The sequence below is a fragment of the Carica papaya genome, chromosome 9, assembly GCF_054855325.1.
Source record: "Carica papaya isolate Zhongbai chromosome 9, ASM5485532v1, whole genome shotgun sequence".
Taxonomy (NCBI): Eukaryota; Viridiplantae; Streptophyta; class Magnoliopsida; order Brassicales; family Caricaceae; genus Carica; species Carica papaya.
This window is the reverse complement of record NC_142317.1, coordinates 31598677-31613348: the sequence shown is the minus strand read 5'-3', so window position 1 is coordinate 31613348 and position 14672 is coordinate 31598677. Positions and strand designations below refer to the sequence as shown.

The 14672-nt window shown below is 33.1% G+C and overlaps 5 protein-coding genes across 7 annotated transcripts; 4 read left to right on the top strand and 1 right to left on the bottom strand.

Annotated features, from left to right (window-relative positions):
- The first annotated feature begins 32 nt into the window (after positions 1-32).
- Positions 33-599, top strand: LOC110824293 (uncharacterized). Its single transcript, XM_022054881.1, has one exon. The coding sequence runs from the start codon at positions 33-35 to the stop codon at positions 597-599; it is 567 nt and encodes a 188-aa protein (XP_021910573.1).
- Positions 600-837: 238 nt separating this feature from the next.
- Positions 838-2598, bottom strand: LOC110824342 (Galactose mutarotase-like superfamily protein). The gene is made up of 5 exons (XM_022054941.2): positions 2367-2598; positions 2219-2268; positions 2007-2130; positions 1800-1898; positions 838-1683 (listed from the first exon to the last, which is right to left on the bottom strand). The coding sequence occupies exons 1-5, from the start codon at positions 2539-2541 to the stop codon at positions 1055-1057; spliced, it is 1077 nt and encodes a 358-aa protein (XP_021910633.2). The 5' UTR covers positions 2542-2598; the 3' UTR covers positions 838-1054.
- Positions 2599-2902: 304 nt separating this feature from the next.
- MAG1 (Calcineurin-like metallo-phosphoesterase superfamily protein) lies at positions 2903-7181 on the top strand. 3 transcript variants are annotated; one of them, XM_022054909.2, is made up of 4 exons: positions 2903-3053; positions 3203-3370; positions 5320-5457; positions 6422-7181. In XM_022054909.2, exons 2-4 carry the CDS (start codon positions 3239-3241, stop codon positions 6722-6724), a joined length of 573 nt encoding a protein of 190 aa, XP_021910601.1. In that variant the 5' UTR covers positions 2903-3053; positions 3203-3238; the 3' UTR covers positions 6725-7181. The 3 variants fall into 3 exon arrangements, with proteins under 3 accessions (XP_021910601.1, XP_021910610.1, XP_088067476.1); XM_022054918.2 differs by having other exon boundaries at positions 2922-3053; positions 3222-3370; XM_088211350.1 differs by having other exon boundaries at positions 2973-3120.
- LOC110824303 (putative pentatricopeptide repeat-containing protein At3g05240) lies at positions 6944-9100 on the top strand. The gene is made up of 3 exons (XM_022054888.2): positions 6944-6971; positions 7039-7152; positions 7461-9100. Exons 1-3 carry the CDS (start codon positions 6944-6946, stop codon positions 9098-9100), a joined length of 1782 nt encoding a protein of 593 aa, XP_021910580.2.
- A 4356-nt stretch (positions 9101-13456) lies between these two features.
- Positions 13457-14672, top strand: LOC110824352 (transcription factor PRE3-like). The gene is made up of 2 exons (XM_022054949.2): positions 13457-13888; positions 14366-14672. Exons 1-2 carry the CDS (start codon positions 13763-13765, stop codon positions 14513-14515), a joined length of 276 nt encoding a protein of 91 aa, XP_021910641.1. The 5' UTR covers positions 13457-13762; the 3' UTR covers positions 14516-14672.

The following is a 14672-nucleotide window of genomic DNA, read 5'->3' as shown; positions in this document are numbered from 1 at the left end:
CCCCATTTCTCCTTTTGACTTTTGATTATAACATGTCCTCCACCAGCGTCCATACAGAAGCATGGCAGCCTCAAGAATTACATCACTCCCATCATCTCTCCCACCATAACGAACAAGAACAAGAAGCCATCTTCTTGATCGACGTTTATGTCCAAACCCCCGACGGCAACATTACCTGGTCTCAGTTTCCAGTCCTCAAGAACCATCTTCTTCTTCACTCAACCTCCTGGTCTGCAGTTGCTAATCTTCTCGTCCACACTAATACCCCCATGGATGCTTACGCCCACGTCATATCAAAGATTATCACCTGCGCACGTTCGCTCGCCGCTCGAGATTGGAACGTTCACAGCATGATTATTCCCATGGTTGTGTCTCTTCGGGTGGATCAACGGGATGATTCATGGCAGGCGCATCACGCACTGGAGAAAGTTGTTGTTGAATGGTGTTTAGCAGGTGAGTGTCCGATATGTTTGGAAGAGATTGTGGTAGGATCAGAAGCTGCTCGCACACGTTGCCGCCATGTTTATCATGAAGACTGCATCAGAACATGGCTTCGTAGATCCAGTGTCTGCCCTTTATGTCGATCTGCTTTTTCTTAGTTTCTATATTTTTAGATAAAAATTTACATTTTCAGTAATTAAATGATAAATATACATTAATCATAATACAATAAAATACTGTATCTAAACTCATATTTGTAGTAAAAAAAATAGATATATCATTCATTTAACTAATTAATAATTACTATTTTTCGTAAATAAAATTCATATATTTATCGATAAATTATATATAAATATTAATTATAACACAATAAACATTAATATCAAAACGAGAATATTGGAGAGTGCAACTAAGTTAAACTTAATGAATACACTGAATAATGGTTGGTTTCGAAATACCAATAAAATACCAAATTTTCACTCGTCCGCCCCTCAAATTAACAAAATAATTTGGTTATTTTAATAAACTTAAACGAGTAGATCTTATTTCTAACTACTACATCAATAGCTGCCAAACATAATTAAAAGAATAATTGAAACTAATTAATTACTAACTAATTATTCTTCTTAGTTGTGAACCTATAGACCATGACATGCTGATAGCTCTCTCCCGGCATCACCATCTGAGATGGGAAGTTAGGATGATTGACTGAATCAGGAAACCCTTGAGTCTCCAAAGCAATTCCAGCATATTTCCTATACACACTCCCATCTTTGCCTTTCTCCTCAACCAACTGGTTACTCGTATAGAATTGTAAACCTGGTTTAGTAGTCCATAGTTCCATCGTCCTCCCCGATACACATTCATGCACTTGTACCGCCTTTTGCAAGCGTCCCAAACTATTGTTTTGCAACACATAGTTAATGTCGTATCCGTCTGGAAGTTGATCCAACATGCTTCCGATCGTTCGAGGAGCAAGAAAATCATAAGGTGTACCGTTAACTGGTTTGATTTGACCAGTAGGGATGAGTGCTTCATCAACCGGAGTGATGCTATCGGCCAAAATTTGGATTTCGTGAGAGAGTATATCTCCTCTGTTGTGGCCTGCTAGATTCCAATAAGTGTGCAAGGCTAAATTCACAGGTGTTGCCTTGTCTAGTGCCTTGGCTTCCATCCTTACACCCAACTTGTTTGAGTCAATCAACATGTATGTCACTATCACTGATAAGTTTCCAGGAAACCCTAGTTTCACAATGAAGTAATCATATTAAGTTTTTACCTACATTTTTTCACGGGTAAAATATTTTGCTACAGGTTAAACAGTTGCTAAAACTTTATTTTTACTACGAAATATTTACCTTCTTCTCCATCAAAGCTGTTATAGGTGAATGATACGTGGCTATCCTCCTGGTAACTTTGCACTGACCATATAACTTCACCAAATCCTTTAGATCCACCTGATAAACAAAAGTAGATTCATTAATGAATGCTCAGCATAAAATATGTACAACTGAATGTTCTGTGTACATGTATGTATAAGTGTGTGTGTGTGTGTGTATGCATACCATGAAGCATGTTGGATCCTTCATTAGCATCCAAGTTATAATGGGTTCCATTGAAAGTAAACTGGGCACCTGCAATTCTGTTAGCTACACGTCCAACAATTGCACCAAAGTAGGTTGTATCATTCTGCAAATCAAATCGTATATTCATTCGTTAACTACTGAACTGATTAATGATTATAAATAAGAATTTAATAAATCATGAAAAATCAAACCATGTACTCCTCGATTGTATCGTATCCAAGAACAATATCATCCAACTTTCCTGTTTGAGAACAATATTAATTTACAGCATTATGAACCCAAAACTCTGTAAAAGAAAAAGGAAAGAAGAAGAAGAAGACGAAAAGAAAATAAAGTTACCGTTTTTATCAGGGAGAATAAGAGAAAGCATGGTGGCACCATAGTTGGTGAACGTGGCAGATAAATCACCTCTCTGAAGCTCGTAAATTCCGATTTCCTCAGCTTGAATATTAGCAGAAAACAAGAAACCCAAAACGAAGACGCACCATACTTGAAGCATATTGATCTTAGCCATGGTGATTGTTTGTAGTATCTATGTATTTTACAGGGCTTTATAAAGAGATGGTGAAGAGATTAAGATGAGATATTTGGATAAGAAAGATCTTCAATTAGAAGTTCTGTTAGGATTTTATCTTCCAAAAAATACGTAAAAAATTGATTAATTAATTCTAATTAGAAGTCTGGCTGAAAACAATAACTGATTGTATCATTAAAATTTATATTAAAAATTAAAAATTGTTTTGGTTTCAGAATCAATTTCAGTTTTTCTGGACTTACCAGTTGCGCGAAATGTTGGGTAAATTGAGAATTATTCGTAATTATTTTTGTGTCACTAGTAAAACGACAGCGTTGGTTTAAAACGACGGCGTTTGGTTTGAAACGACGGCGTTTGGTTTCCCCTCACATAACCCACCAGCCGGTCTCGCACGACACCCAACAACAGTCGAAAGAGAGCGTCAACAAATCACAGAAGAAAAGGTTTTTCATGGGTATTCTCAACTCCATCAAATTAAGCTAATCTACCTGGTATTCCCGATTAATTCCTCTGTTATTATCGTTTGATCTTCATTTTTGGCGAGTTTTGAACTAATTTGTAGGCAAAATGTTTTTGTTCTTTGATTTATCGTTAATCTCGAGGAATTTGTGTGTGATCAATGCTTTCATTTCATTGCCAGATTTCGTTTCGGGTTTTAGGTCTTTGAACGTTGAGGATGGTGCTGGTCTTGGCTTTAGGAGACTTACATATACCCCATAGAGCGCCTGATCTGCCGGCAAAATTCAAGTCTATGCTTGTCCCCGGCAAGATCCAACATGTTATTTGCACTGGAAACCTATGCATCAAGGTATGATTTATCTTATATTTTTGCTTGGTTTCATTCACTTCGTTACTGGATGATTCATTTGTTTCTTTCTTTACTGGATTTGTTTTTGTCCTGCTGTTTCATGTTCATATATGTGTTAACTTCATTACCTCGTTCTCATTTTTTTTAATTCCGCCTGGAAAATGTTTTGGAAATTCGGAAAGAAATTTATCTTATTTTCCCCTCAGTTGGGGCTTAGAATAGCAGAAGGCCTTAACTTAGCTTGAAACCAACTGGAAGCAATTCTCAAAGCCAAGGCTTCATTTGTTTGTGAACAATCGGAGGGAAAAAAAAAAAAAAGAATGTGGTTTGTCTTTGTAATTTCATCTATGTCATTCAAGAGATCATTCACGTGATCACAAGCTCACTACTGATTTATCATGCCTGGTTGGTTTATGATAGTTATTGGTGGTTTAATCAAGTCTGTGTAGAGGCGTACTAGTGGGGCTGTATATGGAGTTAATATAGGATTACTATATCAGTTCTTTCTGTATTATCTAGCAATGAGTGAGAAAAAACCAGTTTTGAATTGCAATAGAAACTTCTTTTCTGTAGTAATAGATTACCTCGGTTGGATTATATAGCAGCTTAAATATTCAAAATAGTGTTTAAATTGCAAAGTAATTTTTCAATTTTAATATCCTTTTGATTTATAATGTCCATTAATGAAAATGGAGATACTGTTCTAAAGTATCCCCTTGTTGCTTTTTCTCTTTGTCTATTCTAATTTTCAAGTTCGAATGGATTCTCAGTTGTGTTTTGATCCTTGCAAACTATTATGTCATATGTGAGTACACCAAAATTTCACTGCAGCAAGATTAGTAACTAACCAGTCAATGGAAATATTTTTATGCTATTATTGAGGTTGAATTCTGAAATTCTGGAGGTGTCAAACTCTTCGTTCATCAAATCTATTATTTAGCAATCCAACTGTCTCAGTTAAGTTTCTAATACACATGGAGCATCTAAGTTTCTATTATGTTTCTAAAGCCAATTTAGTAAGGCTATTTTTGCAATAATGAACTTCATTTGTGGAATTAATTTGAAAATACACACTTAGTTTAACCAGAAGATGGTGAAAATCTGAAAATGATAAAGTTTTAACACCATCGAGAATTCCAAGTGGAATTAAACAAGTAAGTAAAAGATTTCATTGATTTTGATAGAATGTAGCATGTGTTGCTTCAAGTTCAGCAGAAAATTTTCAGTAGTTGAATTTTTATCATTGTTTACTAGACGTCTCTCCATTCTCTCCTAAATGAACAAGTATTGATTTCTCATATAAGTTTCACAAAAAGAGTTCATTTGTTCCAAACTTAGCCAAGATTTTAAACTTTTAAATTTACAGTGGTTCATACTATTTACGGCTGAGTGCTTCCTGTTGTTAGTTTGTTGTTGTAGATTTTTTCACTTTCACTGAGAAATCTAGCTTTTTTATTTTTGTTTTGGTTCCTAAAGTCTTCATTGGCTCTTATTCACGAACCAATATGGACCTCACGTAAAGGTTTCTTTTGCTTTTCTGTTTGTTGTCATTATGATCACTTGCTCTTGTAGTTAACTTCATTATTCACTGAAAAAATGGAGTCAAATCTGCATGAATCCCATGCAAGTGACACAACAGACTATAAGCTTAAATGGTCCAGGTGAATGCCAACCACAGTTTGGCACATGCAATATATTGGAAGTTGCAGTTAGATGCTCCATGTAATGCACTCTTTTGTTTTAAGGTTTTCTCAAAAATGCTCGCAAGTGGTTGATCTGTGCAATGACTGTCTAGGTTATTTGATCAAGCATTCAAATTATTCAGGTCATAGATTCAGAGTTCAGCTCCCAAAATGAACTGATAAGAGGGACAACTTAAAAAACAATTTCCAGCAGCAAATAACTACAATGATTGCCATTGGCTTACCTTCTCTTAACGATTATTTCAGGAAGTTCATGACTACTTGAAGACTATTTGCCCTGACTTGCATATTACCCGAGGTGAATTTGATGAGGACACACGATATCCTGAGACAAAAACTTTAACTATTGGTCAATTCAAGCTGGGACTATGTCATGGTCATCAGGTTTAGTTTACTTTATTCCTTTTTTAATTCTTTTATGTGCTGAATGTATGTTTTTTAATTTATCATGAATTTAGATTGAGTTTGGATTGAAGAGAATGTTCCATATGTTCACCATCTATCACCATTTATCACCATTTTCTTCCATGGGGGAAGGGATGACTATTTAGCCCCTGCTTTTCTTTGGGCTAATCTATTATTTTTGCTTAAGGAACCATCGTGGCAGTTATGCAAATGTTCTCTCTTAATATTTATTTATACATATTATTCTTCGTGTCCACTTTTCAATGGCTTATTCATATTATCATCTTTTTGTTGGTTGGTGATATTATCTTTTTATTTTTTGTGATATACGATTGGTAATCTTTTTATTTCTTATTTCACTATTATCCTGCCAAGATCATTTCATCTTTTATTTGTCCTGCCTGCCCCCCAGTTTTTCTTTGTTCCCAGCATCTTCCAAGTCTACGTTCCTTCGTATATTGTTTTCTTATTAAACTTGAGACAAGTATTGGGTATATATTTTGTTCCTGAGAGTACTGTTAGTTTTATCGAGCTATTTTCTCGAGCATACAATGATGCTCATTCCATCCCAGCATTGTGATATTTTTCCATTTGTCAAGAATCTCGTCTCTGGCATATTGTCATTGGTGAATAAATTCGTTGTTCGATATGCATTGGTATAGAAGTATTTAATCATTATTGGATATGCGTTGTTCTAGAAAGCTGTCTCTAGTTTCTTTGATTGGGGATTAAAAAAAATACAAATAAAGCATATATTGCCTTGGCTGTCCCTATTCTTCAAATACACTGTTGGACTTTGCTAGTTGTTTAAATTAGATCCTGTTTTCCATAAGCAGATGTTTTTGATAAGCAGATGGTATTTGATTATTTGTCTTATCAAAATTTATATATTGTTTTCTAACATGTACTGATATTATTTTTCTTTTATCTTGATGTTTTATAGGTTATTCCATGGGGAGACCTGGATTCACTGGCTATGCTACAAAGGCAGCTAGATGTAGACATACTTGTGACAGGTCACACTCATCAGTTTACTGCTTACAAGCACGACGGAGGTGTTGTTATAAACCCAGGATCTGCAACGGGTGCCTATAGCAGCATCACTTATGATGTTAATCCTAGTTTTGTCCTCATGGACATTGATGGCCTACGCGTTGTGGTCTATGTTTATGAACTCATCGATGGAGAGGTTAAAGTTGACAAGATTGATTTTAAGAAGGGCACTGCAGCTCATTCTGCCCACTAGCACAAAGTTGCACTATTCAGTCTTGACTTTTCTGTAGATTCCTAAAAATCGTAAAAGTTTGTGATGTATGTTGTCCAATTTACTTGTATTTGAGTGGTGGGGAGCTTTTATCACAGGAATAATTCTTGGTCTTGTTGGCTACCATTACTTGTTTCCCAGTTCTTCGAACGAGCCCTTTCCCAGTCATTTGGTGGAGATAAAACTGCTATAATCTGGACCATGAAGAGAAAACCTAATGGGCTCTTGGGTGTGTGTACAGCAGTTAAGGAGAACAAAGATGACATGAACCAGTGTCTCTACTTTCTTTCTTTCAGGGCTGTTAGCCGTTGAAGTTAGGTTTTTCATTATTCTGGAAAATTGTACTGATATGCTTATTCTTGGTTCAGGACTTGAGAACATGCGTGCTCTTGACCCCTTGATTGCCGCACGTAATGTTTTATAATTTTTTAGTTTTCAACTTTGCTTTTTGCTAGTCGTCAAGCTGCCTCAATTTCTCTAGAAAGTTGAGTGTGGTAAACGCTTCAATTACCAAATTTGTGGAGAGTAAAACTTTCAATTCATTTTTCTTTTGACCTTGAAATATATATCATATATATCTCTTACGAAACAGAACGTGGATTTACACTTTTAACATTCAACTTGATGAGGTGCATCCACAACCCAATCAAGTCAGTGTATGAAATCCAAAACCCATTTCTTGGAATCACTTACATCTTGCAAAAATGCGTTAACACAGATCAACTCTGTCAAGTTCATGCCCATCTTACAACGACGGGCCTCGTTGGTTACCCTCCTTTTGCAAGTAAACTAGTCGAAGTTTTTGCGTCCATCGTCTGTCCTGCTACAATTTCGGTTGCTCGTTCAATCGCCGAAAGAATCAACGGTCTTGATACTTACGCATGGAACACTATTATCAGAGGCTTTTTGGAGGTTAAGGACGCTGAAAATGCCCTCTTGGTTTACTCCCATGTCAGAAACACAGGCTTGGAGGTCCATACACGTACCCTTCTGTTTGCTTTGAAGGCTTGCGGGCTTATGCCAACGCCTTTTGAAAGCAAACAGATACATGCGCAGATTTTCGTTTTGGGTTTTGTATCTGAGATCATAATTCAAACTGCCCTGCTTGATGTTTATGGTTCATTTGCCAAGCTGGATTGGATGCAACAAGTGTTCGACGAAATGCCCCAAAGAGACTTGGTTTCCTGGAATTCACTTGTGACTGCTTATGCCCGGCAAAACAGGCCTTATCAGGCGCTGGTGTGTTTGCGAAAAATGCTTCTTGACAATCTAAAACCCAATAAAATTACCGTGGTAAGCCTGCTCTCTGCTTGCTCTTTGTTAAAGTTTTTGAGAGAAGGTAAATCGATTCACGGTTACTTGATCAAGAAGTTAATTGATATTGATGTGTTTGTGTACAATTCTTTGATTGCAATGTACTCAAAATGTCAGTGCTTGTTTTCCGCCTGCCGGATTTTTCAATTGATGCCTACAAGAAATGTAATTTCGTGGACCGCGATGATCAATGGTTATGGTGATAACGATAATCCAAATGAAGCATTAGCATTGCTCAAAGATATGGAGTCTCAAAATGTAAAACCAGATGAGATTACCATGTTAGGTTTGATTTCAATGTGTTCAAAGTTGGGAAACTCTGAACTCGGGAATCTAATAGAATTGTACGTAGAGAAATATGGGCTGGTTAAAAGGAGTGTTTGTATAGCAAATGCTCTCATTGACATGCATGCCAAATTGGGTAACATAAAGAAATGTTGTCAAATATTTGATGGCATGGGAAATAGAATTAGAACATTGGTTTCATGGACAAGCATTATTCAAGCTCTAGCCATGAATGGACATGGGATTTCGGCTCTGGTTAGGTTCTGTCAAATGCAAAGAGAAGGGATCAAACCCGACGAGGTTGTCTTCCTCAATGTTTTATCTGCTTGCAGCCATGGAGGTTTGGTTGAAGAGGGTCAAAAGTGTTTTGATTCAATGATAAAGGATTACCAAATGGAACCATGGATGGAGCATTATGGGTGTATGGTGGATCTTCTGTGTAGAGTTGGATTAATTAAAGAAGCTATAGAATTCATTGATCATATGCCAGTTAAGCCTGATTTAGTTATGTGGAGGAGTTTGCTGAGTGCGTGTCAAATCTATGGTAATACCAGTATAGCTTCTCTAGTGATTAAGAAGAGGTTTATTGATCAAGGGATTGAAAATTGTGAAGATTATTTGGTGTTATCAAAGTTTTATGCCACAATGGGGGATTGGCATGGAGCCAAGCAAGTAAGGAAGGAAATGGAAGTTAAGGGACTGATGAAGCTCCAACCTGGTCGTGCTTGCATACGAGTAAACAAATTCCTATGTTGTTAAATAAATTTAGTATTTATTTTTTATTATAAGTTTAAACTATGTATTATTTAAAAAATTAATAAGCAGCGAATATATTTTATCTTTCCTATAAGAAGATGATAGTGATGAATCTCTTTTATAAAAATTGTATTTATCATCTAAGATGACGAAAAATAAAAATTTGAGTATATTTTTTTATTATAAATTAATTATTTAAAGATTAATCGAAAAAATTATATTAAAATTTAATATATATATATATTTCATAGACTTACTCTTGTGTTTATTTAAATCTAATCAAAATAGTATGAGATCCAGTGATGAAAAAATTAAATATTAATTATTTCAAACTTCTAGTGTTCTAAATTTAAGAGGAATTATGTATACAATGTATAACCTTAATGGGTTAAAGGCAACATATATATATATATATATATATATGTAGAATTCTTAGAGGGTTAATCGCAGTGTATATATATATATATATATGTATGTATGTATGTATATATATATAACTTAAATTTATTTACAGTAACAGTAAAAGAGCATCAAGTAGAATAGTAGAATGGGGTGGTCTTGTCGGTTTGACTTCCAAAATGATGCATCCCTTTACAACAAAAGTTGTGCTGGTCTACCTTTAGGATGTGCATTACTAAAAACCGCATACTTTCATTTAATTAATTGCTTAATTAATTAAGAATCATCATAAAACACCTTTCTATTGCCTTAACAAATGTTTTCTTTTTCATGGGTTATTTTACACTCGGTTAAATTCTTCAACCGAGTTAGAAAATTGTTTTATATAATTACATTTTATTATATTCTTATTAATATCTTGATCGAAAATTAAGTTGTTTAATTAAATTAATGAAACATACTTCTAATTAAATTTTTTCTTGTTGATTTGATTCTTGTTAATAATACTTTTTGATAATTAAATTTTTACGAGAAAATAAATTATAAAAGAAAATGGTATCACTTGAGATTTTTCTTGCACTCGAAAAACTTAATTGAAGTTTATAATCTAAGAGATTAAAATGAATAATCTTTCTTGAATACGTCTGTGATATCAAATATATCAAAGTTTAACATGTATATTGCGAATAAAATTTAATGTACTACTGATTGGTCGGCGAATTTTAATTTTTTACTATAATTTAATTTTTATCTACATACTCACGTGTTAGATGATTTTTAACAGTTTATCACGAAATGATCTTACGAGATTTTTTTGACCCAAAATGTATTTGAGGAGTAATTATTTTTTTTTTAAGCGATTGTCTCTCTTCGTAATAAATAAAATAAATAATTAAATTATATTAATTAATATAATATAATAAAAAGAAGGTCCCTAGATTTAAATTTAAAAAAAAAAAAAATTAAAGTTGAACGAAGTCTTCGCTGTCCAATTGATGAAGGTCATGTGCCCCGAGATGCACGCTGACCCTTCATTATCTCATCTTATAATTAAATCCCTAAAACCATATTTAATCATACTAATTAAACCCACTTAAATATTATTAATCAAATCAATCCTATTTGTAACAATCATCATGTTTTAATCCGTGTAAAATTGTTTGTTTAAAATCTTAATTATTTTTTAATTAATATATATGCTGTTACATCCCAAAAATATTTATAAAAAAAAGTATTTTTTGAAACAAAAGAAATTCTAATAATTAAAAATAAAAGTCAGAAATTGTTGTTTATATAGTAAAATAAAGTAAATATGAATTAAAATAGGTTTAATTATTAAAAATGTGATCCTATGGGCAATTATCACTTAATTAATTATACAAAAAAATATAGAAGTAGTACAATAAATTAATTTGAAGTGGCAATAGACACACTCTTATATTTAATTACCCACATATATATTATAGACTAATATTATATAATAAGTACCAAGAATCTTGCATTATTTTTATGTATGTGTCATGCACACGATAGATTGATTTATAATTGAACTACATGAATTATAAGGTTAGCCTATTTCCATTGAGGAATATTGATTGATTGATTGATTAATTAATTAATTAATTAATTCCAAAATTAAAATGAATGTTATATACTATCAAACCCACAAACACACCCACACACCCACATATATATATATATATATATATATATGTTCTAATTTGAATGACTAATTTCCACTAATATTTTTTTTTAAAAAAAATTAAGTAAATGGGTAATAATATCTTGAAATGATGTAAATATATATATATATATACATACAACTTAATTAATAATTTTTTATTTTATAGATACATCTCTAATAACTTTTTTGTTATATATATATATGTATATATTATATTTTTTGTCTCCCAAACATTCCGGGTGCATCTAATGAATCAAAAATATGAGTAGTTTTTCAAAGACATTGAAGATTATACATACGGTTTAACGTGGTTAATGCATCTAATGAATCAAAAGAAACCCAATGAACCCTTTTGTCTTCGTCTTTATCTTCTTTTTCTTTCCTTTTTAAGTGTGCCATGAATTTTCTCAATTCTTTTATTTACTCTTTTTTTTTTTTGTAATATGGGTATACTCAATATACGTACGTGTATACGTATACACACACACACCACAATATAAGGAAATTCTTAATTATTGAAATTAACTTCAAAAACCCTTTAGATAGGAATTTTTTCCATTCTTAATTTCCATTTATACATGTATATATACACACACACACACACCCCATAATATAACGAAATTCTCAATTATTTAAATTAACTCCAAAAACCCTTTAAATTATAATAATTTTAAGTCAGAGTTTTGTTAGAAACAAGATCAATTCACCAACAGAGTAAGAAAAGAGATACTAAAACGATGTTCTAAACTCTCGTTTGTGCGTGTGTGTATATGTATAATTTCATTGTGTATATATGTATACGTACATGTACATGCATGTGTTACAAGAATTAGTAATAAGTACGTCGTAATTCAAGTGCTTTTACCGTGTCTAAGTCGAGTTAAAGACGTTCCAAGTTATTTAGCTGATAATTAAGTTGCATTCCAAAGACCTGGCTGTTCATGAAGAAACAGCAGCAGAAAATAATTAATTAATTAAATATTCTCTACGAGAAATTAATTGACAATATAAAATTATACATGCCTTGTAAGTCATCTGTAAGTGGATCTCTCAGTATAATATATATGTATATATATATATAGGGTTTGCAAGCAGTAAAGGGGGTCAGAAGCACGTGTTAGTGTTTCGTAATGTTTGATTGGATTTACTCTCAAAAGCATTACAGAGTTACAGTGCAAGAGATTTAAGATCATTCTCACATGAAATCATCAATAATATCATTCCTCCTCCTACATTGATATTAATTATAATTATTTACTGCAGATACCCACAAAACTATATATTATATAATCTACCCAGCTGACAACCTGCCATGATTATTAATATCAAGTGGGAATTTCATTTCATTAATAATAATAAACCTATGTGATTTCACATTTTGTTACACAAATTCTTATTAAATTGTTAATTATAATTATTAACTTTTTGTATATATATATATATATATATGTATATATATAGTCCCAACTCTTCGAAATAAGCATGTAAATGGTCAAAAAAATTGGATTGCAATTTGTCTCTAACCCACGGTTGACGGAATATCTTACTAATTAATTTTATATAGTAAAAAATATTTAAAAAAAAAAAAAAGAGATTGCTTGGAAACCGGGACGGTGCAAGGGTTGGACCCCCGAGATGCCACGTGCGGGGTGTGGATCTCGTTGGGGACACAAAGAACATGGGATGCCACCTTTGACTGGTCAAACATTTAACCCTACCTCTTTCCTCGCTTCCCATGCACACTGCGAGCCCCTCAAGTCAAGAATTAGAGTCTCAGAGTGACGATTTTCTCCACTCAACATCATACAAAATTCATGTATACATGTATATTGTTAACTATAACTCATGTGTACATATATATTTATATAGAAGATGGATCGCAAGAATAATGATTAAAGAGGGTTGGTTTGATGTATGTATGTGTATGTATATTAGATCCTGAAAAGAAATATGTATATATATATATATATGTATGTATGTATATTATTTTTTAAATGTTAAATGTTAATGGTGTGTGTAATAACAACATGGTATTGCGTGTAGACTGACAATCTCTCGCTGGCTTAAAACTGAGCACCTTTCTCTCTCTCTCTCTATCTTTCTCTTTCTTTGAAGAAGACACAGAAAAAAGAAGAAGACAGGTATGGCGTATCTCTAGATATTTAGACCTGATTCTCTCTCTCTCTCTCTCTCTCTCTCTCTCTCTCGTCTCTGTTAAAAAAAAAGTGTATTTAAATACGAGCTTAGCCCACTTCTTTCTCCCATGCAATTGTCTTGTCTTCTCCATTCCCCTATTACCCACTACTTGTAATCATCTTCTGCTCTCTCTCTCTCTCGCGTATTAATATTATCATCTCGTAGGTAGCAAACCCCACTAATCTTTTCTCCATAACTTGTCTCTCACTTAATACACACCACTATATTCAAATACTTACTTCCGCTGCGTTCCTTATGCTTATATAAATATTTTAGTGTGTGTGTATATATATAGGTACCCTGTCTGACTGCACAAATAAGTTTGTTTAATTTGTAGCTACCTAATAATAGACATATATATAATTTCTTATATATATATAGCCAAGATGTCAAGCAGAAGGTCCAGATCAAGGCAGTCCGGAGGTTCAAGGATCAGTGATGACCAAATCAATGATCTTGTTACTAAGTTGCAACAGCTTCTTCCTGAGCTTCGTGATAGACGGTCTGATAAGGTACGTATAATCTCTCTCTCTCTCTCTCTCTATATATATATATATATTATACATCTATATGGATATCCATAAGTATATACTAGTAACCTACTAGGTTTCTATCTCCTCTTTGTAATTAACGAGTAATGTGGTTTGGCTCACAACTCGAAGCTATAACATATATTAGGTTCAAGATAATTCACCTTAGGAAATTTGTTCCATTAATTAGGAGGAGAAGAAATCAAAAGCATACATGAAGTTGAAGAGATTTAATAGGTATAAGGTGACTTTTTCTCTCAAATCTTGAAAGTTCAACTGCACTTGAATATTAATCAACATTAAAGTGATCTTCTTAATTTTAATACTAGTTCAAGCATTTATTCATACATATATAATAGCTACAGATGGTGAAAATTAATGGAAAAAGGTTACTTAAGAGTTGATATTAAATAAATGTTTAATTTGTATATATATACATATGGTGTTAAATAAATATAGGTGTCAGCGGCAAAAGTGTTACAAGAGACGTGCAACTACATCAGAAACTTACACAGAGAAGTTGACGATCTAAGCGAGAGACTTTCTGAGCTACTGGCAACAACTGACACTGCCCAGGCTGCAATCATCCGGAGTTTACTCATGCAATAATAATAGTTTATTAATTAGGAGTTTAATTATATATGCTTAGTTCATGTGCTCTTCTCTCTCTTAATTTCCTGTTTTAATTATCTTCTACTTAAATATTTGCTATGCATGATCAGTCTAAGTACTACTCGAATGGCAAGACAAAATCTTTTTTTGCAAA

What these genes read in the sequence shown, in the direction of transcription:
- LOC110824293 (XM_022054881.1), top strand. Translation starts at nt 33, where the DNA reads ATGTCCTCCACCAGCGTCCATACAGAAGCATGGCAGCCTCAAGAATTA.
- LOC110824342 (XM_022054941.2), bottom strand. Translation starts at nt 2,541, where the DNA reads ATGGCTAAGATCAATATGCTTCAAGTATGGTGCGTCTTCGTTTTGGGT. An exon ending in ATACAATCGAGGAGTACATG is followed by an intron (nt 2,131 to 2,218) that starts GTTTGATTTTTC and finishes TTTGATTTGCAG; the next exon opens with AATGATACAACCTACTTTGG. An exon ending in CAGCTTTGATGGAGAAGAAG is followed by an intron (nt 1,684 to 1,799) that starts GTAAATATTTCG and finishes TTGTGAAACTAG; the next exon opens with GGTTTCCTGGAAACTTATCA.
- MAG1 (XM_022054909.2), top strand. Translation starts at nt 3,239, where the DNA reads ATGGTGCTGGTCTTGGCTTTAGGAGACTTACATATACCCCATAGAGCG. An exon ending in CTGGAAACCTATGCATCAAG is followed by an intron (nt 3,371 to 5,319) that starts GTATGATTTATC and finishes CGATTATTTCAG; the next exon opens with GAAGTTCATGACTACTTGAA. An exon ending in GACTATGTCATGGTCATCAG is followed by an intron (nt 5,458 to 6,421) that starts GTTTAGTTTACT and finishes GATGTTTTATAG; the next exon opens with GTTATTCCATGGGGAGACCT.
- LOC110824303 (XM_022054888.2), top strand. Translation starts at nt 6,944, where the DNA reads ATGAAGAGAAAACCTAATGGGCTCTTGG. An exon ending in AAAACCTAATGGGCTCTTGG is followed by an intron (nt 6,972 to 7,038) that starts GTGTGTGTACAG and finishes TCTTTCTTTCAG; the next exon opens with GGCTGTTAGCCGTTGAAGTT. An exon ending in TGACCCCTTGATTGCCGCAC is followed by an intron (nt 7,153 to 7,460) that starts GTAATGTTTTAT and finishes GCGTTAACACAG; the next exon opens with ATCAACTCTGTCAAGTTCAT.
- LOC110824352 (XM_022054949.2), top strand. Translation starts at nt 13,763, where the DNA reads ATGTCAAGCAGAAGGTCCAGATCAAGGCAGTCCGGAGGTTCAAGGATC. An exon ending in GTGATAGACGGTCTGATAAG is followed by an intron (nt 13,889 to 14,365) that starts GTACGTATAATC and finishes AAATAAATATAG; the next exon opens with GTGTCAGCGGCAAAAGTGTT.